The sequence below is a fragment of the Aythya ferina genome (genome assembly GCF_964211825.1).
Source record: "Aythya ferina genome assembly, chromosome: 37".
Classification (NCBI taxonomy): Eukaryota; Metazoa; Chordata; class Aves; order Anseriformes; family Anatidae; genus Aythya; species Aythya ferina.
This window is the reverse complement of record NC_140334.1, coordinates 228,412-250,079: the sequence shown is the minus strand read 5'-3', so window position 1 is coordinate 250,079 and position 21,668 is coordinate 228,412. Positions and strand designations below refer to the sequence as shown.

Sequence of the window (21,668 nt, the reverse complement as noted above, 5' to 3'; positions counted from 1 at the left end):
CCCCACCCCACCCCACCCAACCCAACCCAACCCAACCCAACCCAACTCTACTCAACGCAACCCAACCCACCCCACCCACCCCATCCCTAATTACCCCCCCCTAATTACCCCGCCCTAATTAACCCCCCCCCAGTCCGGGAAGCTGCACTGCCCTCTGACGCTGCGGGGCCAGCCCGGCCACCCCCTGGGGCGCTTCGGGGCCAGCCTCAGCCGCCTGGGGGACCCAGCCCTAATTAACCCCCCCTAATTAGCCCCACCCAGCCCTAATTAACCTACCCTAATTGACCCAACACACCCTAATTAACCCAACCCAGCCCTAATTAACTTACCCTAATTAACCCAACCCAACCCAACCCAACGCATTCAACTCAACCCAACCCAACCCAATGCTCTCCATCGAACCCAGCCCTAATTAACCCACCCTAATTAACCCCACCCAGCCCTAATTAACCCATCCTAATTAACCCCACCCAGCCCTAATTAACCTACCCTAATTAAGCCAACCCAACCCCACTCAACCCAACCCAACCCCACTCAACCCAACCCAACCCAACCCAACTCTACCCAACCCAACCCAATGCAATCAACCCACCCCATCCAACCCAGCCCTAATTAACCCCCCTAATTAACCCAACCCAGCCCTAATTAACCCAACCCAGCCCTAATTAACCCATCCTAATTAACCCAACCCAACCCCAACCCACCCCACCCAACCCAACCCAACCCAACCCAACCAACCCAACCCAACCCACCCCACCCCACCCAACCCATCCCTAATTACCCCCCCCTAATTAACCTCGCCCTAATTAACCCCCCCCCAGTCCGGGAAGCTGCACTGCCCTCTGACGCTGCGGGGCCAGCCCGGCCACCCCCTGGGGCGCTTCGGGGCCAGCCTCAGCCGCCTGGGGGACATGGACGGCGACGGCTGGCACGACGTGGCCGTGGGCGCCCCCCTGGAGGACGAGCACCGCGGGGCCGTCTACGTCTTCCGGGGGGAGGAGGGCGGCGTCGCCCCGCGCTACAGCCAGGTGGGGGGCACCCTTGGGTGCTGGGGACCCTTGGGTGCTTGGGGACCCTTGTTTGGTCGGGAACCCTTGGGTGGTGGGGGTGGGTTGGGTGCTGGGGGCATCTTGGGTGGTGGAGACATCTTGGGTGGTCGGGAACCCTTGGGTGCTGGGGGACCCTTGGGTGCTGGGGGGCATTTTGGGTGGTGGAGAACCCTTGGGTGGTGGGGGTGGGTTGGGTGCTGGGGAAGTCTTGGGTGGTGGAGACCCTTGGGTGGTGGAGAACCCTTTGGTGCTGGGGGACCCTTGGGTGCTGGGGGACCCTTGTTTGGTCAGGAACCCTTGGGTGCTGGGGGTGGGTTGGGTGCTGGGGAAGTCTTGGGTGCTGGAGACATCTTGGGTGCTGGAGAACCCTTGGGTGGTGGGGAACCCTTGGGTGGTGGGGAACCCTTGGGTGCTGGGGACCCTTGGGTGCTGGGGACCCTTGGGTGCTGGGGAAGTCTTGGGTGGTGGGGAATTCTTGGGTGGTGGAGGACCCTTGGGTGCTGGGGGCCCTTGGGTGCTGGGGGACCCTTGGGTGGTGGGGAAGTCTTGGGTGGTGGAGATGCCTTGGGTTGGTGGAGGACCCTTGGGTGCTGGGGGACCCTTGGGTGCTGGGGAAGTCTTGGGTGGTGGAGGACCCTTGGGTGCTGGGGGCCCTTGGGTGCTGGGGACCCTTGGGTGCTGGGGGACCCTTGGGTGCTGGGGAAGTCTTGGGTGCTGGGGGTGGGTTGGGTGCTGGGGAAGTCTTGGGTGGTGGAGATGCCTTGGGTGGTGGGGGACCCTTGGGTGGTGGGGAACCCTTGGGTGCTGGGGGACCCTTGGGTGCTGGGGGACCCTTGGCTGCTGGGGGACCCTTGGGTGCTGGAGAACCTTGGGTGGTGGAGAACCTTGGGTGCTGGGAAACCTTGAGTGGTCGGCAACCCTTGGGTGGTGGGGGACCCTTGGGTGCTGGGGGACCCTTGGGTGCTGGGGGTGGGTTGGGTGCTGGAGACATCTTGGGTGGTGGAGAACCCTTGGGTGCTGGGGAACCCTTGGGTGCTGGAGACATGTTGGGTGCTGGGGAAGTCTTGGGTGGTGGGGGACCCTTGGGTGGTGGGGACCCTTGGGTGCTGGAGGTGTCTTGGGTGCTTGGGAAGTCTTGGGTGCTGGAGACATCTTGGGTGGTGGAGGACCCTTGGGTGCTGGGGAACCTTGAGTGGTGGAGACATCTTGGGTGGTCTGGAACCCTTGGGTGCTGGGGAAGTCTTGGGTGCTGGGGGTGGGTTGGGTGCTGGGGAACCTTTGGGTGGTGGGGGACCCTTGGGTGCTGGAGACACGTTGGGTGGTGGAGAACCCTTGGGTGCTAGGGAACCCTTGGGTGCTGGAGCCCCCTTGGTTGGTCGAGAACCCTTGGGCGGTCTAGAACCTCACCTGTAGAATCCCCCTGGGTGCCAGAGCCCCCTTGGGTGCTGGGGGACCCTTGGGTGCTGGGGACCCCTTGGGTGGTCGGGAACCCTTGGGTGCTAGGGAACCCTTGGGTGCTGGAGCCCCCTTGGTTGGTCGAGAACCCTTGGGCGGTCTAGAACCTCACCTGTAGAATCCCTCTGGGTGCCAGAGAACCCTTGGGTGCTGGAGGTGTCTTGGGTGCTGGGGACCCCTTGAGTGCTGGAGACCCCTTGGTTGGTCGGGAACCCTTGGGTGGCCTAGAACCTCGCCTGTAGAATCCCCCTGGATGCTGGAGCCCCCTTGGGTGCCAGAGACCCCTTGAGAGCTGGGGGACCCTTGGGTGCTGGGGGACCCTTGGGTGCTGGAGCCCCCTTGGTTGGTCGAGAACCCTTGGGCGGTCTAGAACCTTGGCTATAGAATCTCCTTGGGTGCTGGAGCCCCCTTGGGTGCTGGGGGACCCTTGGGTGCTGGAGGTGTCTTGGGTGCTGGGGGACCCTTGGGTGCTGGGGAACCCTTGGGTGGTCTAGAACCTCGCCTGTAGAATCCCCCTGGGTGCCGGAGCCCCCTTGGGTGCCGGGGAACCCTTGGGTGCTGGGGACCCCTTGAGTGCTGGGGAACCCTTGGGTGCTGGAGACCCCTTGGTTGGTCTAGAACCCTTGAGTGGTCTAGAACCTCATCTGTAGAATCCCTCTGGGTGCCAGAGCCCCCTTGGGTGCCAGAGACCCCTTGGGTGCTGGAGGTGTCTTGGGTGCTGGGGACCCCTTGGGTGCTGGGGACCCCTTGGTTGGTCTAGAACCCTTGGGTGGCCTAGAACCTCGCCTGTAGAATCCTCCTGGGTGCCGGAGCCCCCTTGGGTGCCGGAGCCCTTTTGGGCGCCGGCCCCACCTCGGGGTGCCGGGGTCCCCTCCCCCACCCCCCCCCACCCCCCCCACCCCCCTGACCCCTCCCCCTCCCCCCGCAGCGCATCGCGGGCTCCCGATTGGCCAGCGGGCCGCGCCACTTCGGGCAGGCGCTGAGCGGGGGCCGGGACCTGACGGGGGACAGGCTGCCGGACGTGGCCGTGGGGGCCCAGGGCCAGGTCCTGCTGCTCAGGTGGGACCCCCCCCCAAAAAGGGGACCCCCCCCGAAAAGGGGACACCCCCCCAGAAAGGGGACACCCCCCGAAAATGGGGATTTCCCCCCGAAAAAGGGGATTTCCCCCCAAAAAGGGGACACCCCCCCGAAAAGGGGACACCCCCCGAAAATGGGGATTTCCCCCCGAAAAAGGGGATTTCCCCCCAAAAAGGGGACACCCCCCCAAAATGGGGACACCCCCCAAAAAGGGGACCCCCCCCCGAAAAGGGGACACCCCCCCAGAAAGGGGACACCCCCCCGAAAAGGGGACACCCCTCAAAAAAGGGGACACCCCCCGAAAAAGGGGATTTCCCCCCAAAAAGGGGACACCCCCCCAAAATGGGGACCCCCCCCGAAAAGGGGACACCCCCCCGAAAAGGGGACACCCCCCCCGAAAAGGGGACACCCCCCGAAAAAGAAAGGGGACACCCCCCGAAAAAGAAAGGGGACCCCCCTCCCCGAAAATGGGGACCCCCCCCCAAAAAGGGGACCCCCCCCCAAAAAGGGGACCCCCACCCCCGAAAATGGGGACCCCCCCGAAAATGGGGACACCCCCCCAAAATGGGGAACCCCCCCGAAAAGGAAAATGGGGACCCCCCCCAAAAAGTGGGACCCCCCCCCCAAAAAGGGGACACCCCCGAAAATTGGGACCACCCCCCAAAATGGGGACACCCCCCCAAAAAGGGGACACCCCCCAAAAAGGGGACACCCCCCCGAAAATGGGGACCCCTCCCAAAAATGGGGACCCCCACCCCGAAAATGGGACCCCCCCCAAAAAGGGGACCCCTCCCCTAAAATGGGGATCCCACCCGGAAAAGAAAATGGGGACCCCCCCCCCAAAAAGGGGACCCCCCCGAAAATGGGGACCCCCCCGAAAATGGGGACACCCCCCCAAAATGGGGACCCCCACCCAAAAATGGGGACCCCCCCCCGAAAAGGGGACCCCCCCCGAAAAGGGGACACCCCCCGAAAAAGGGGATTTCCCCCCGAAAATGGGGACCCCCCCCAAAAATGGGGACCCCCCCCCCAGGTCCCCGCCGCTGCTCAGGGTGCGCCTGGCGGTGGCTTTCCGGCCCCCGGAGGTCCCCGCGAGCACCCTTGGGTGCCGGGAGGAGGAGGAGGAGGAGGAGGAGGAGGGGAGGAAGGGCAGGGAGGTGGCCGAGGCCCAGCTCTGCTTCCTGGTCACCAAGAAGACCCCCGATAACTTCGGTGAGAGACCCCCAAAAGCCCCCCCGGGGTCGGGGGGGGGCACCCAGCAGCACCCATGGGTGGCCCCCGGGGGCTGGGAGAGGGCGCGGGGTCCTCAACCACCCCAGAGGGACCCAAAAACCCACAAATCCCCCCCCAAATGGCCCCAAAATGCTCAGGAACCTCCCCAAAATCCCCCCCAGGGTCAGGGGTGGGGGCACCCAGCAGCACCCATGGGTGGCCCCCAGGGAGGTGGGAGAGGGTGCGGGGTCCTCAACCACCCCAGAGGGACCCAAAAACCCCAAAATTCCCCTCAAATGCCCCCAAAATCCTCAGGAACCTCCCCAAAAGCCCCCCAGGGTCAGGGGGGGGACCCCACAGCACCCATGGGTGGCCCCTAGGGAGCTGGGAGAGGGTGCGGGGTCCTCAACCACCCCAGAGGGACCCAAAAACCCCAAAATTCCCCTCAAATGCCCCCAAAATCCTCAGGAACCTCCCCAAAAGCCCCCCCAGGGTCAGGGGGGGGACCCCACAGCACCCATGGGTGGCCCCTAGGGAGCTGGGAGAGCACACAGGGTCCTAAAGCGCCCCAGAGGGACCCAAAAACCCCAAAATCCACCCCAAATGGCCCCAAAATCCCCTCCAGACGCCCCCAAACCCCCCCAACCTCCCCACCCTCCCCCCCAATGACCCCCAATGACCCCCCCACGCCCCCCCATGACCCCCCACTCCCCCCCACTCCCCCCCACGACCCCCCCATGACCCCCCCCCCCCCAAATCCCCCCCCCAGGCCCCCTCCTCTCGGCCACCCTCCCCCCCAATGACTCCCAATGACCCCCAATGACCCCCAATGACCCCCCACTCCCCCCCACTCCCCCCCCACTCCCCCCCCATGACCCCCCCCCCCAAATCCCCCCCCCAGACACCCCCAACCTCCCCCACCCTCCCCCCCCAATGACCCCCAATGACCCCCAATGACCCCCAATGACCCCCCACTCCCCCCCCCTGACCCCCAACCCCCCCCCCATGACCCCCCCCCCCCAAATCCCCCCCCCAGGCCCCCGTCTCTCGGCCACCCTCCCCCCCAATGACTCCCAATGACCCCCAATGACCCCCAATGACCCCCCACTCCCCCCCCCTGACCCCCAACCCCCCCCAATGACCCCCCCCCCCCAAATCCCCCCCCCCAGGCCCCCTCCTCTCGGCCACCCTGCGCTACCAGGCCACCCTGGACCCCGGGCGGGCCACGCGCCGCGCCGCCTTCCCCGGGGGCGCCGCCGGCCTCAACGGGACCCTGCGGGTGGGCGTCGGGCGCCACTGCCAGACCCTCGCCATCGGCCTCACGGTGGGTCCGGGGGGGGCCCGGGGGGGGCCCGGGGGGGTCCCGGGGGGGGCGCGGGGGGTCCCGGGGGGGTCACCGGGGGGCGCGGGGCTGGGCGGCGTCTGATCGGGGTTGTTTGGGGTTTTTTCGTTCTTTTTTTGGCTTCTTTTTTTATTTCCTTCGTCTTCGTCTTCGTCTTCTTGGTCGTCTTCGTCTTCGTCTTTGTCTTCCTCTTCCTCTTCATCTTCGTCTTTGCCTTCATCTTCATCTTCATCTTCTTCTTCTTCTTCATTTCTTCTAAATTTCTTTGTCTTCATCTTTGTCTTCTTCTTCGTCTTCTTCTTCATCTTCATCTTCATCTTCATCTTCATCTTCATCTTCATCGTCTTCGTCTTCGTCTTCGTCTTTGTCTTCGTCTTCGTCTTCGTCTTTGTCTTCATCTTCATCTTCTTTGTCTCCTTCTTCTTCATCTTCATCTTCGTCTTCATCCTCTTCGTCTTCTTCCTGTTCTTTTATTATCTTCTTGGTCCTCTTGGTCTTTGTCTTTGTCTTCTTCTCTTCTTCTTCTTCATCTTCCTCGTTGTCTTCTTCTTCTTCTTCTTTTCTTTTTCGTCTTCATCATCTTCTTCGTCTTCTTCTTGTCTTTCTCTCCTTCTTCTTCTTCTTCTTCTTCTTCATCATCATCTTCTTCTTGTTCTTTTATTTTCTTCTTCTTCTTCATCATCTTCTTCATCTTTGTGTTCGTCTTCGTCTTCTTCATCTTCATCTTCATGTTCTTTTCTTCTTCTTTTCTTCTTCTTCTTCTTCTCCTTCTCCTTCTTCTTCTTCTTCCTCTTCTTCTTTGTTTCTTCTTCATCTTCGTCTTCATCTTCTTCCTCTTCTTCATCTTCATCTTCTCCTTCTTCTTCTTCTTCTTCTTCATCTCCTTCTTCTTCTTCTTCTGCATTTCTTCTAAATTTCTTCGTCTTCATCTTCTTCTTCATCTTCATCTTCTTTGTCTTCTTCTTCTTCATCATCTTCTTCTTCATCGTCTTCATCTTCTTTGTCTTCTTTGTCTTCATCTTCCTCTTCCTCTTCTTCTTCATTCTCCTCTTCTTCTTTTCTTCTTCTTCGTCTTCGTCTTGTCTTCTTCTCTTCATCATCTTTTTCGTTTCTTCTTCTTCATCATCATCATCTTCTTCATCGTCTTTTTCTTCTTCTCCTCCTTCTTCTTCTCTTTCTCTTTCTTCATTTTCTTCTTTTCTTCTTCTTTGTCCTTCTTCTTCTTCCTCTTCTCTTCCTCTTTTTCTTCTTCTTCTTCGTTGTCTTCTTCTTCTTTTCTTTTTTGTCTTCATCATCTTCTCTGTCTTCGTCTTCTTCTTGTTTTTGTCTTCTTCTTCTTCTTCTTCTTCTTCTTCAATTTCTTCTTCATCTTCTCTTCTTTGTCTCCTTCTCCTTCTCCTTCTTCGTCTTCTTTGTCATCTTCTTCATCGTTGTTGTCTTCTCCTTCTTCTTTTCTTCTTTTTCTTCTTCATTTTCTTCTTCTTCATCTTTGTCTTCTTCATCTCCTTCTTCATCTTCATCTTCTTCGTCTTCTTCACCATCTTCTTCTTTTTCGCCGCCTTCTTCTTCGTTTTCTTCTTCTTTGACCTCGTCTTCATCTTCTCCTTCTTCTTCTTCTTCTCTTCTTCTTCGTTGTCATCCCTCCTCTTCTTCATCTTCTTCTTCTTCATCTTCGTCTTCGTCTTTGTCTTCATCTTCTTCTTCCTCTCCTTCTTCTTCATCATCTTCATCTTCTCTTCTTCGTCCTCTTCCTCTTCTCCTTCTTCTTCTTCTTCATCATCTTTATCGTCGTCTTCTCCTTCTTCTTCTTCTTCTTCATCTTCATCTTCATCTTCATCTTCATCTTCATCTTCATCTTCATCTTCATCTTCATCTTCATCTTCATCTTTTTCTTCCTCTTCCTCTTCTTCCTCTTCATAATTTCTCCTCTTCCTCTTCCTCCTCCTCCTCCTCCTCCTCCTCCTCCTCCTCCTCCTCCTCCTCCTCCCCCCCCCCCCGCTGTAGGGGTGCCCCCGGGACACGCTGACCCCCCTGGGGCTGCGCCTGGGCTACGAGGCCACCGGGGACCCCCTGGAGGTGGCCGGGGGGCTGCGGGCCGGCGCTGAGCCGGGACTCGGAGACGGAGACCCTGGGAACGGTGGGGCCGGGATTAGGGGGGATTAGGGGGGATTGGGGGGGATTAGGGGGGGATTGGGGGGGGATTTGGGGTCGGGATTAGGGATTAGGGGGGGATTAGGGGGGATTAGGGAGGGATTAGGGGGGATTAGGGGGGATTGGGGGGGATTGGGGGATTAGGGGGGATTGGGGGTCGGGATTAGGGGGGATTGGGGGGGATTTGGGGTGGGATTAGGGATTACGGGGGATTAGGGGGGATTGGGGGGAATTGGGGGGATTGGGGGGGATTAGGGAGGATTAGGGGGGATTAGGGGGGATTGGGGGGATTAGGGGGGAATTGGGGGGATTAGGGGGGATTGGGGGGGGATTAGGGGGGATTGGGGGGGATTAGGGGGATTAGGGGGGATTAGGGGGGATTAGGGAGGGATTGGGGGGGGATTGGGGGGGGGATTAGGGGGGGAATTGGGGGGGGATTAGGGGGGGGATTGGGGGGATTAGGGGGGGGATTGGGGGGGGGATTAGGGGGGATTAGGGGGGATTAGGGGGGGATTGGGGGGGATTAGGGGGGATTGGGGGGGGTTAGGGGGGATTGGGGGGGATTGGGGGGGATTAGGGGGGGATTGGGGTGGGATTAGGGGGGATTGGGGGTCGGGATTAGGGATTAGGGGGGGGATTAGGGGGGATTAGGGGGATTGGGGGGGGATTGGGGGTCGGGATTAGGGATTAGGGGGGGATTGGGGGGGGATTGGGGGGGATTAGGGGGATTAGGGGGGGATTAGGGGGGGATTGGGGGGGATTGGGGGGATTGGGGGGATTTGGGGGATCGGGGGGGGATTAGGGGGATTGGGGGTCGGGATTAGGGATTAGGGGGGGATTATGGGGGATTAGGGGGGACTGGGGGGCTTTGGGGTGGGCTGACAGCCCGGGGCCGCCCCCACAGCTGCCCTTCGAGAAGAACTGCGGGGCCGACGCCGTCTGCCAGGACGACCTGCGGCTCTCCTGCCGCTTTGGGGGGTACGGACCCCCGGGACCCCGAGGGGACCCCAAAAAACCCCAGCCCCCCCCGGACACCCCAAAGATGGCCCCAAATGGCCCCAAATGGCCCCAAATGGCCCCAATGGCCCCAAATGGCCCCAAATGGCCCCAAAAGTCCCAAATGGCCCCCATTGACCCCAATGGCCCCAAATGGCCCCAAATGGCCCCATTGACCCCAAATATCCCCAAATGGCCCCAAATGGCCCCAAATGGCCCAAATGGCCCCAAATGGCCCAATGGCCCCAAATGGTCCTAAATGACCCCAAATGCCCCCATTGACCCCAATGCCCCCCACTGACTCCAAGTGCCCCCCCATTGACCGTAATGTCCCCCATTGAACCCAATGTCCCCCCATTGACTCCTAATATCCCCATTGACCCCAAATGCCCCAATTGACCCCAAATGCCCCCAAACGCCCCCAAACGCCCCCAAATGTCCCCCCACCGACCCCAAATGTCCCCCCAGGCCCGAGGAGCTGGTGGTGGGGCAGAGCGAGGCCGTGGCCGTCCAGGTCACCCCAAATATTCCCACTGACCCCAAACGCCCCAATAGACCCCAAACGTCCCCAATGGTCCTAAATGACCCCAAACGCCCCCCATTGACCCCAAACGCCCCCAATGACCCCAAATGCCCCCCACTGATCCCCATTGACCCCAAATGTCCCCCATTGACCCCAATGTCCCCCACTGAACCCAATGTCCCCCATTGACTCCTAATATCCCCCATTGACCCCAAATGTCCCCCACTGATCCCAAATGTCCCCAATTGACCCCAAACGTCCCAAATGGTCCTAAATGACCCCAAATGCCCCCATTGACCCCCAAATGCCCCCCACTGACTCCAAGTGCCCCATTGACCGTAATGTCCCCCGTTGAACCCAATGTCCCCCATTGACTCCTAATATCCCCCATTGACCCCAAATGTCCCCACTGATCCCAAACGTCCCTAAATGGTCCTAAATGACCCCAATTGGACCTCATTGACCCCAAACGCCCCCCATTGACCCCATTGACCCCAAATGCCCACCAATGACCCCAAACACCCCCATTGACTCCAATGTCCCCATTGACCCCAAATGCTCCCCATTGACCCCAAATGTCCCCACTGATCCCAAATGTCTCCAATTGACCCAAACGTCCCCAATGGTCCTAAACGCCCCCAAATGTCCCCCCACCGACCCCAAATGTCCCCCCCAGGCCCGAGGGAGCTGGTGGTGGGGCAGAGCGAGGCCGTGGCCGTCCAGGCCACCCCAAATATTCCCACTGATCCTAAATGCCCCCTATTGACCCCAATGCCCCCCATTGACCCAAATGCTCCCATTGACCCAATGTCCCCCATTGACCCCAAACGCCCCCCATTGACTCCTAATATCCCCCATTGACCCCAAATATTCCCACTGATCCCAAATGTCCCCAAATGCCCCCAAACGACCCCCAAATGTCCCCAATGCCCCCAAACGCCCCCCATTGACCCCATTGACCCCAAATGCCCCCAATGACCCCAAATGACCCCATTGACTCCTAATATCCCCCATTGACCCCAAATATTCTCACTGATCCCAAACGCCCCCATTGACCCCAAATGTCCCCACACTGATCCCAAACGTCCCCAAATGGTCCTAAATGACCCCAAAATGCCCCATTGACCCCAAATGTCCCAAATGGTCCTAAATGACCCCAAATGTCCCCCATTGACCCCAAATGCCCCCCATTGACCCCTAATGTTCCGCATTGACCCCAAATGTTCCCCATTGACCCCAAATGCCCCCCATTGACCCCAATGACCCCGCTGACCCCAAATGTCCCCCATTGACCCCAAGTGCCCCCCATTGACCCCAATGTCCCCCATTGACCCCAAACGGCCCCCACTGACCCCATTGACCCCAAACGCCCCCCCACTGACCCCAAATGCCCCCCATTGACCCCAATGTCCCCCATTGACCCCAAATATTCCCACTGATCCCAATGCCCCAAATGACCCCAAATGGTCCTAAATGCCCCAAATGTCCCCCCCAGGCCCGAGGAGCTGGTGGTGGGCAGAGCGAGGCCGTGGCCGTCCAGGTCACCCCAAATATTCCCACTGACCCCAAATGTCCCCAAATGGTCCTAAATGCCCCCAAACACCCCCATTGACCCCAAATGCCCCCCATTGACCCCAAACGTCCCCATTGACCCCAAATGCCCCCCACTGATCCCATTGACCCAATGCTCCCCATTGACCCCAAATATTCCCACTGATCCCAAATGCCCAATTGACCCCAAATGCCCCCAAACGCCCCAAACGCCCCCAAATGTCCCCCCACCGACCCAAATGTCCCCCCAGGCCCGAGGAGCTGGTGGTGGGGCAGAGCGAGGCCGTGGCCCGTCCAGGTCACCCTGGGGAACCGCGGGGAGGACTCGTACGGGGCCCGCGTCCGCCTGCTGCACCCCGAGGCCCTCTCCTACCGCAGGGCCCGGGTCCTCCAGGTACCCCCCGGGGGGCTCCCACCCCCCCAGGGACCCCCCCCAGAAAAGAAAGGGAGAGGGGGGGATCCCCAAGACCCCTCCCGGGGGGAGCGGGGGCAGCGGGACCCCTCCGACACCCCCTGGAGTGGACTCGAGGGCCCCAAATCCCTACAAGTGACCCCAAAACACAACTGGACCCACTGGAGACCCCAAAATCCCCTACAAGTGACCCCAAAACACAACTGGAGCCACTGGAGACCCCAAAATCCCTACAAGTGACCCCAAAAACAACTGGATGACCTGGAGACGCCCAAATCCCCTACAAGTGACCCAAAACCCAACTGGAGACCCTCCAGACCCCCAATATCCTCTACAAGTGACCCCAAAACCCAACTGGAACCCTGGAGATGGTCTCAAGACACCCAAATCCTCTTGAAATGACCCCAAAACCCAACTGAATGCCCTCAAGATGGCCTCAAGATGCCCAAATCCCCTCCAAATGACCCAAAACCCAACTGGACCCCCTGGAGATGCCCAAATCCCCTACAAATGACCCCAAAACCCAACTGGACCCCCCTGGAGATGCCCAAATCCCCTACAAGTGACCCCAAAACCCAACTGAACCCCCTCCAGACACACCCCAGACCCCCTCCAGACACCCCCCAAGACCCTCCAACCCCCTCCAGATGCCCTCAAGACCCCCAAATCCCCCCCATATGACCCCAAAACCCAACTGGAGCCCCCCCAGATGCCCTCCAGATGCCCAAATCCCCTACAAATGACCCCAAACCCAACTGGACCCCCTCCAGATACCCCAAGACCCCCCCAAACCCCTTCCAGACCCCCCCAAACCCACCCCAACCCCCTCCAGATGCCCTCAAGACCTCCCAAACCCCCTCCAAATGACCCCAAAACCCAACTGAACCCCCCCCAGATACCCAAGACCCCCCCAAACCCCCTCCAGACGCCCCCCAAACCCACCCCAACCCCCTCCCCCACCCCCCCCAAACCCACCCTACCCCCACCCACCCCCCCCCCAACCCCCCCCCCCACATCCCCCCAACCCCCCCCCCCCATCCAGTCCCGCAGGCGGTCGCCGTCCCTGCACTGCAGCTCGGAGCCGGCGGGGGGGCGGGCGCCGCAGCACCGTCTGCCTGGTCAACCCCCCCGTGCTGCGCCCCGACGACGAGGTGGGGTGTCCCCTCCCCCCCCCAGACCCCCCCCGGTGTCCCCCACCCCCCCCACGTGACCCCTCACCCCCCCCCCGATCCCCTCCCCCCCCCCCCCCCAAGGTGACCTTCGCCGTCACCCTGGACGTGCCCCACGGCGCCGAGCTGGGGGACGAGTTGGAGGTGGTGGCCAACGCCAGCAGGTGAGGGGGGGGGGGGGGCGGGGTCATGGACGTCACGTGGTGACGTCACGCGATGACGTCACGTCACGCGATGCCTGATGGGCGATGACGTCACGCAGCGACAACGGGGGGCGCGCCGGCCCCGAGGAGCGCGCCCGCCTGCCGGTGGCCTACAGCGTCCTGCTGGTGCTCGCCAGGTAGCGACCCCGTGACCCCAAGACCCCGCCCAAAATGTCCCATGTCCCCAAGACCCCGCCCAACTTGTCCCATGTCCCATTGACCCACCCAAACGTTGTCCAGACCCCAAGACCCCGCCCAAAATGTCCCATGTCCCCAAGACCCCGCCCAACGTGTCCCATGACCCCAAGACCCCGCCCAACTTGTCCCATGTCCCATTGACCCCCCCAAGGCGTCCCTTGACCCAAGACCCTGCCCAACTTGTCCCATGACCCCAAGACCCCGCCCAACATGTCCTTGACCCCAAGACCCCGCCCCAACTTGTCCCATGTCCCATTGACCAACCCAACGTGTCCCATGACCCCAAGACCCCGCCCAACGTGTCCCTTGACCCCAAGACCCCGCCCAACGTGTCCCTTGACCCCAAGACCCCGCCCAACGTGTCCTTGGTCCCCAAGACCCCGCCCAACGTGTCCATTGTCCCATTGACCCCGCTCAACTTGTCCCATGTCCCATTGACCAACCCAACGCGTCCCATGACCCCAAGACCCCGCCCAACGCGTCCCTTGACCCCAAGACCCCGCCCAAAATGTCCCATGTCCCATTGACCAACCCAACACAGTTCATGACCCCAAGACCCCGCCCAACGTGTCCCATGTCCCATTGACCAACCCAATGCATCCCTTGAACCCAAGACCCCGCCCAACGTGTCCCAAAACCCCAAGACCCCGCCCAAAATGTCCTTGACCCCAAGACCCCGCCCAACTTGTCCCTTGTCCCATTGACCCCCCCAATGCCCCCCTTGACCCCAAGACCCCCGCCCAACATGTCCTTGGTCCCCAAGACCCCCGCCCAAAATGTCCCATGTCCCCAAGACCCCGCCCAAAATGTCCTTGACTCCAAGACCCCGCCCAACGTGTCCCATGTCCCATTGACCGACCCAATGCATCCCTTGAACCCAAGACCCCGCCCAACGTGTCCCAAAACCCCAAGACCCCGCCCAAAATGTCCCATGTCCCCAAGACCCCGCCCAACTTGTCCCATGTCCCATTGACCCCCCCAAGGCGTCCCTTGACCCCAAGACCCCGCCCAACTTGTCCCATGTCCCCAAGACCCCGCCCAAAATGTCCCTTGACCCCAAGACCCCGCCCAACGTGTCCCATGTCCCCAAGACCCTGCCCAACTTGTCCCATGTCCCATTGACCAACCCAACTCATCCCATGACCCCAAGACCCCGCCCAATAATGTGTCCTTGGTCCCATTGACCCCGCCCAACTTGTCCCTTGACCCCAAGACCCCGCCCAACTTGCCCCATGTCCCAAGACCCCGCCCAAAATGTCCCATGTCCCCAAGACCCGCCCAACACGTCTCATGTCCCATTGACCCACCCAACACGGTTCTTGACCCCAAGACCCCGCCCAACTTGTCCATTGTCCCATTGACCAACCCAATGGGTCCCTTGACCCCAAGACCCCGCCCAATATGTCCTTGGTCCCCAAGACCCCGCCAACTTGCCCCATGTCCCATTGACCAACCCAACGCATCCCTTGACCCCAAGACCCCGCCCAAAATGTCCCTTGACCCCAAGACCCCGCCCAACTTGTCCCTTGTCCCATTGACCCCCCCAATGTCCCCCTTGACCCCAAGACCCCGCCCAAAATGTCCTTGGTCCCCAAGACCCCGCCCAACCTGTCCCATGTCCCATTGACCAACCCAACGCGTCCTTGACCCCAAGACCCTGCCCAACGTGTCCTTGACCCAAGACCCCGCCCAACTTGTCCCATGTCCCATGACCCCCCACCCCCCCCTTGACCCCAAACCCCCCCCAACGCCCCCCACGCCCCCCCCCCACCCCCCACCCCCCCCGCCATGACCCCCCTCACCCCCCCCTCACCCCCCCCGACCCCTCCCCTCCCCTCCCCCCCCCCCGCAGCCTCCCGGACTCCACCCCCTACGCCAACGTCTCCGCGGGGTCGGGGCCCCCCCGCAGCGTCCCCGTGCGCCACCACTACCAGGTGAGGCCACGCCCCCTCGGGAGGCCACGCCCACCTCGAGGCCACGCCCTCCTAGGGCCACGCCCACCTCGGCCACGCCCCCTCCCCCCCCCCCAGGTGCAGGTGCTGGGCCAGCGCCGCCCCCCCCTCGCCGTCTCCTTCCTGGTGCCCGTGGCGCTGGGCGGGGCCCAGCTGTGGGCGGGGCTGGAGGCGGAGCCCCCGCAGGTAACGCCCCCTCCCGGGACGCGCCCACCAATCCCCACGGACCCCGTGGACCCGTTGACCCCGAGAAGCCCCAAACAGCCCCAAATGGCCTCAAAATGGCCCCAAATGGCCCCAAATGGCCCCAGAATGGCCCCATTGACCCCATTGACCCCAAATGGCCCCAAATGGCCCTAAATGGCCTCAAAATGGCTCCAAATGGCCCCAAAATGGCCCCAAATGGCCCCAAATAGCCCCAAATGGCCTCATTGCCCCCAAATGGCCCCAAATGGCCCCAAAATGGCCCCAAATGGCCTCATTGACCCCATTGACCCCCATGTCCCGAAATGGCCTGAAATGGCCCAAAATGGTCCCAAAATGGCCCCAAATGGCCTGAAAATGGCCCCAAATGTCCCCCAATTACCCCAAATGGCCTCAAAATGGCCTCAAAATGGCCCCAAAATGGCCCCAAAATGGCCCCAAATGGCCCTAAAGGCCTCATTGCCCCACATGTCCCGAAATGGCCTGAAATGGCCCAAAATGGTCCCAAAATGGCCCCAAATGGCCCCAAATGGCCTCAAAATGGCCCCAAATGCCCCCAAATGGCCCCAAAATGGCCCCAAAATGGCCTCAAAATGGCCCCAATGTCCCCATTGACCCCAAATGTCCCCCAATGGCCCCAAATGGCCTCAAAATGGCCCCAAAATGGCCCCAAATGTCCCCAAAATGCCCCCAAACGGCCCAAAATTCCCCCGTTGACCCCCAAATCCCCCCCAGATCCCCCAAAGTCCCCAAATCCCCAATTTTCGCCCCAAATTTCCCCCCTCCCCCCCAGTGCCACCCGGTCGCCGACCACCGGGGTCCCCGACTTCGCCGCCCGCCTGCGCCAGCGCCGGTGGTGGTGAGCCCCGCCCCCTCGGGACACGCCCCCTTAAGCCCCGCCCCCTTAGACCCCGCCCCTTAGACCCCGCCCCCTTCAAACCCCGCCCCTTTAGACCCCGCCCCATTCGACTCCACCCCCTTTAGGCCTCGCCCCCTCCGACCCAGACCCTTTGACCCCACCCCCTTTATACCCCGCCCCCTTTTTACTCCGCCCCCTTTTGACTCCGCCCCTGAGTCCCCGCCCCTTCAGACCCCGCCCCCTCAAACCCCGCCCCCTGAGACCCCTCCCCCTTTAACCCCACCCCTTTAGGGCCACTCCCCCTCCCTTTAAGCCCCTCCCCTTTCCCCCCCCACCTCCCACCCTTTACCCCCACCCCCTTCAGACCCCTCCCCTTTAAGCTCCTCCCCTTTTGACCCCGCCCCTTTAGACTCCGCCCCCTGAGACCCCGCCCCCTGAGTCCCCTCCCCTAAGCCCCGCCCCCCTAAGCCCCGCCCCCGTTGGCACCCATCCCTTAAAGCACACCCCCCTCCCTCCCCTCCCTTTAGACCCCTCCCCTTTAAGCCCCTCCCCTTTAGACCCCGCCCCCTGAGACCCACCCCCCGAGGCCCCACCCCCTGAGACTCCACCCCCTTAAGCCCCGCCCCCCTAAGCCCCTCCCCTTTAAGCCCGCCCCTCTGGACCCCATCCCTTAAGCCCCTCCCCCTTTAGACCTCACCCTTCAGACTTCACCCCTTTAGACCCCGCCCCCTTAGACCCCGCCCCCTGAGACTCCACCCCCTGAGGCCCCTCCCCCCTAAGCCCCTCCCCCCTAAGCCCCGCCCCCTTTGTCCCCACCCCCTCAGACCCCACCCCCTTAGAACCCACCCCCTTAGACCCCGCCCCCTCAGACCCCGCCCCCCCGAGACCCCGCCCCCTGAGGCCCCTCCCCCCTAAGCCCCCGCCCCCCCTAAGCCCCTCCCCCCCTAAGCCCCGCCCCCTTTGTCCCCACCCCCTCAGACCCCACCCCCTTAGACCCCACCCCCTTTAGACCCCGCCCCCCGAGACCCCACCCCCCGAGACTCCACCCCCTGAGGCCCCTCCCCCCTAAGCCCCGCCCCCTTTTGACCCCACCCCCCAGACCCTGCCCCTTAGACCCCTCCCTTTAGACCCCTCCCCTTTAGACCCCGCCCCCTGAGACTCCACCCCCTTAGACCCCACCCCCTGAGGCCCCACCCCCTGAGGCCCCTCCCCCCTAAGCCCCTCCCCCTCTAAGCCCCGCCCCCTTTTGGCCCCGCCCCCAGGACTGCTCGTGGCCGGCGTGCCGGGAGCTGCGCTGCGGGGTGGGGGCGCTGGAGCCCCCCCGGGGCGTGGCCTTCAGCATGGGGGGGGCCCTGCGCACCGATTGGCTGCTGCAGGTCAGGGGGCGGGGCCAAGGGGGGGCGGGGCCTCCGGGGGGGAGGGGCCTCGAGGGGGTTACGGGGGGTTAGGGGGGGATATGGGGGGTATGGGGGGGTTATGGGGTCATGGGGGGGTCATGGGGGGGTTATGGGGTGGGGTCATGGGGGGGTCATGGGGTCATGGGGTCAAGGGGTGGGGTCATGGGGGGTTATGGGGTCGGTTATGGGGTCATGGGGGGGTCATGGGGTCATGGGGGGGTTATGGGGTCATGGGAGGTTATGGGGGGGTCATGGGGTCAGTTATGGGGTTATGGGGTCAAGGGGGGTCATGGGGTCATGGGGTGGGGTCATGGGGGGGTTATGGGGTCATGGGGGGTCTTGGGGTCAAGGGGGGGTCATGGGTTCGGTTATGGGGTCATGGGGTCATGGGGTGGGGTCATTGGGGGGTTATGGGGTTATGGGGAGTTGGGGGGGGTTATGGGGTCATGGGGGGGTTCTGGGGTCGGTTTTGGGGTCGGTTCTGGGGTCAGTGATGGGGTCCATTTTGGGGTCATTTTCGGGGTCAGTTTTGGGGTCGGTTTTGGGGTCAGTCACGGGGTCAGTTATGGGGTCAGTTATAGGGTCAGTTTTGGGGTCATTTTCGGGGTCATTTTCGGGGTCAGTTCTCGGGTCGCTTTGGGGTCGCTTTGGGGTCAGTTTTGGGGTCCATTTTGGGGTCACTTATGGGGTCGGTTATAGGGTCAGTTTGGGGTTGGATTGGGGTCAGTTATGGGGTCAGTTTTGGGGTCATTTTGGGGGTCAGTTATGGGGTCAGTTACAGGTTCACTTATAGGGTCAGTTATGGGGTTGGTTTTGGGGTCAGTTATGGGGTCATTTTTGGGGTTGGTTACGGGGTCATTTATGGGGTCACTTTGGGGTCGCTTTGGGGTCAGTTATAGGGTCAGTTTTGGGGTCATTTTCGGGGTCATTTTCGGGGTCAGTTCTCGGGTTGCTTTGGGGTCGCTTTGGGGTCAGTTTTGGGGTCCATTTTGGGGTCACTTCTGGGGTCACTTCTGGGGTCAGTTTTGGGGTCAGTTTTGGGGTCAGTTATAGGGTCATTTACGGGGTCAGTCACTGGGTCAGTTATAGGGTCAGTTTGGGGTCAGTTCCTGGGTCTGTTACAGGGTCAGTTATAGGGTCATTTTTGGGGTCATTTTTGGGGTCATTTTTGGGGTCAGTTCCAGGGTCGGTTTGGGGTCCCTTTGGGGTCGCTTTGGGGTCGCTTTGGGGTCAGTTTTGGGGTCAGTTATAGGGTCAGTTTTGGGGTCATTTTTGGGGTCAGTTATAGGATCAGTTTTGGGGTCATTTTTGGGGTCTCTTTGGGGTCCCTTTGGGGTCGCTTTGGGGTCCCTTTGGGGTCCCTTTGGGGTGGCTTTGGGGTCCCTTTGGGGTCTCTTTGGGGTCCCTTTGGGGTCCCTTCGGGGTCCCTTTGGGGTCCCTTTGGGGTGGCTTTGGGGTCACTTTGGGGTCGCTGCCGTGTCCCCCCCCCAGCTGGGGCTGCCCAGGGTGTCCCTGCAGAGCTCGGCCCGGCTGCACTTCGAGGAGCGGCGCTACCGCAACGCCGGGGGGCCCGGCCGGCTGCAGGTGGGGGTGTGGGGCAGGGGGGGACCCCAAATGTGTGGGGCAGGGGGGGGACCCCAAATGTGTGGGGCAGGGGATGGGGACCCCAAATGTGTGGGGCAGAGAGGGGGGACCCCAAATGTGTGGGGCAGGGGGGGGACCCCAAATGTGTGGGGCAGGGGATGGGGGGCCCAAATGTGTGGGGCAGGGGGGGGGACCCCAAATGTGTGGGGCAGGGGGGGGACCCCAAATGTGTGGGGCAGGGGGTGGGGGACCTCAAATGTGTGGGGCAGGGGATGGGGGGCCCAAATGTGTGGGGCAGGGGGTGGGGGGCCCAAATGTGTGGGGCAGGGTGGGAGGACCCCAAATGTGTGGGGCAGGGGGGGACCCCAAATGTGTGGGGCAGGGGATGGGGGGCCCAAATGTGTGGGGCAGGGGAGGGGGGGCCCAAATGTGTGGGGCAGAGAGGGGGGACCCCAAATGTGTGGGGCAGAAAGGGGGACCCCAAATGTGTGGGGCAGGGGGGGGGACCCCAAATGTGTGGGGCAGGGGGGGGACCCCAAATGTGTGGGGCAGAAAGGGGGACCCCAAATGTGTGGGGCACACAGGGGGGGACCCCAAATGTGTGGGGCAGGGGAGGGGGACCCCAAATGTGTGGGGCACACAGGGGGGGACCCCAAATGTGTGGGGCAGGGGGGTGGACCCCAAATGTGTGGGGCAGGGGATGGGGGGCCCAAATGTGTGGGGCAGGGGGGGGGACCCCAAATGTGTGGGGCAGAGAGGGGGGACCCCAAATGTGTGGGTCAGGGGGGGGACCCCAAATGTGTGGGGCAGACAGGGGGGAACCCGGGACTGGGGGTGGTTGGGGAGTTATGGGGCGGCCCCACACGTGTGGGTCGCTATGGGGCTGCCCCATAAGTATAGATCTATGGGGCAGCCCCACACCTTCGTGTCCCTATGGGGCCACCCCACAAGTGTTGATCTGTGGGTCTGCCCCATATATGTGTGTCCATCTATGGGTCCGCCCCCCAAGTGTGGATCTATGGGGCTGCCCCCCAAGTGTGGGTCTCTATGGGGCAGCCCCACACCTGTGTCTCTCTATGGGGCAGCCCCATAAGTGCGGATCTATGGATCCCAATGGGTCCACCCCACAAGTGTCCATCTATGGGGCAGCCCCCCAAGTGTGTGTCTCTATGTGTCCACCCCATAAGTGTCCATCTATGGGGCAGCCCCCCAAGTGTGGGTCGCTGTGGGTCCGCCCCACAAGTGTCCATCTATGGGGCAGCCCCCCAAGTGTGTGTCTCTATGTGTCCACCCCATAAGTGTCCATCTATGGGGCAGCCCCCCAAGTGTGTGTCGCTATGGGTCCGCCCCATAAGCGTCCATCTATGGGGCAGCCCCCCAAGTGTGGGTCTCTATGGGTCCACCCCACAAGTGTCCACCTATGGGGCAGCCCCACAAGTGTGGGTCGCTGTGGGTCCGCCCCATAAGTGTGGGTCTCCGTGGGGCAGGTGCAGACGGAGCTGGAGGTCCTGGCCCCCCCCCGGCCCCTGCCCCTGGTGCTGGGGGGCAGCGCGGGGGGGCTGCTGCTGCTGGCGCTGCTGGCGCTGGGGCTGCAGAAGGTGAGGGGCGGGGCCCGGGGGGGACACGCCCAGCGGGAGGCCCCGCCCCCTCCCGCCTGACCACGCCCCTCCCTCTCTGGCCCCGCCCCCTCCCTTCTAGCTCGGCTTCTTCCGCCGCCGCTACAAGGAGATGCTGCAGGGGGGCGACCCCCAGGGACCCCCCCCACAGGGACCCCCCCAAGAGACCCACGGATGACGGGGGGGGGCGGCTATGGGGCGGATGTGGGGCAGATGTGGGGCGGGGAGGGGGGCTATGGGGGGGCTATGGGGGGCTATGGGGCAGTTATGGGGCGGATGTGGGGCAGATGTGGGGCTGGGAGGGGGTCTATGGGGGGGCTATGAGGCAGCTATGGGGCGGATGTGGGGCGGATGTGGGGCTGGGGGGGGGCTATGGGGGGGCTATGGGGGGCTATGGGGCGGGTATGGGGGTGTATGGGGCAGTTATGGGGGGATATGGGGGGGTTATGGGGGGCTATGGGGCAGATTTGGGGGGCTATGGGGCAGATGTGGGGCAGCTGTGGGGCTGGGGGGGTCTATGGGGCTGCTATGGGGCAGGTGTGGGGCGGATGTGGGGCAGATGTGGGGCTGGGAGGCGTCTATGGGGCAGCTATGGGGCTGGGAGGGGGCTATGGGGGGGCTATGGGGCAGCTATGGGGCGGATGTGGGGCAGATGTGGGGCTGGGGGGCGTCTATGGGGTGGTTATGGGGGGCTATGGGGCAACTATGGGGCAGTTAT

General features: G+C 62.3%; 1 protein-coding gene across 1 annotated transcript in view; it reads left to right on the top strand.

Annotated features, from left to right (window-relative positions):
* The window catches only part of LOC311426113 (integrin alpha-M-like), a gene marked incomplete at its 5' end in the record, with an annotated part of 35,885 nt that extends 14,715 nt beyond the window's left edge, over window positions 1–21,170 (top strand). The window contains 19 exon segments of the mRNA XM_084502283.1: window positions 822–1,028; window positions 3,433–3,563; window positions 4,615–4,793; window positions 5,963–6,117; window positions 8,140–8,272; window positions 9,191–9,264; window positions 9,751–9,796; window positions 11,608–11,750; window positions 12,811–12,864; window positions 12,866–12,919; window positions 13,022–13,101; window positions 13,200–13,277; window positions 15,191–15,272; window positions 15,369–15,476; window positions 16,288–16,353; window positions 17,616–17,729; window positions 19,242–19,334; window positions 20,822–20,932; window positions 21,033–21,170. Coding sequence (XP_084358409.1) covers window positions 822–1,028; window positions 3,433–3,563; window positions 4,615–4,793; window positions 5,963–6,117; window positions 8,140–8,272; window positions 9,191–9,264; window positions 9,751–9,796; window positions 11,608–11,750; window positions 12,811–12,864; window positions 12,866–12,919; window positions 13,022–13,101; window positions 13,200–13,277; window positions 15,191–15,272; window positions 15,369–15,476; window positions 16,288–16,353; window positions 17,616–17,729; window positions 19,242–19,334; window positions 20,822–20,932; window positions 21,033–21,128 — 2,004 coding nt within the window. The 3' untranslated portion in view covers window positions 21,129–21,170.
* Window positions 21,171–21,668: the final 498 nt, after the last annotated feature.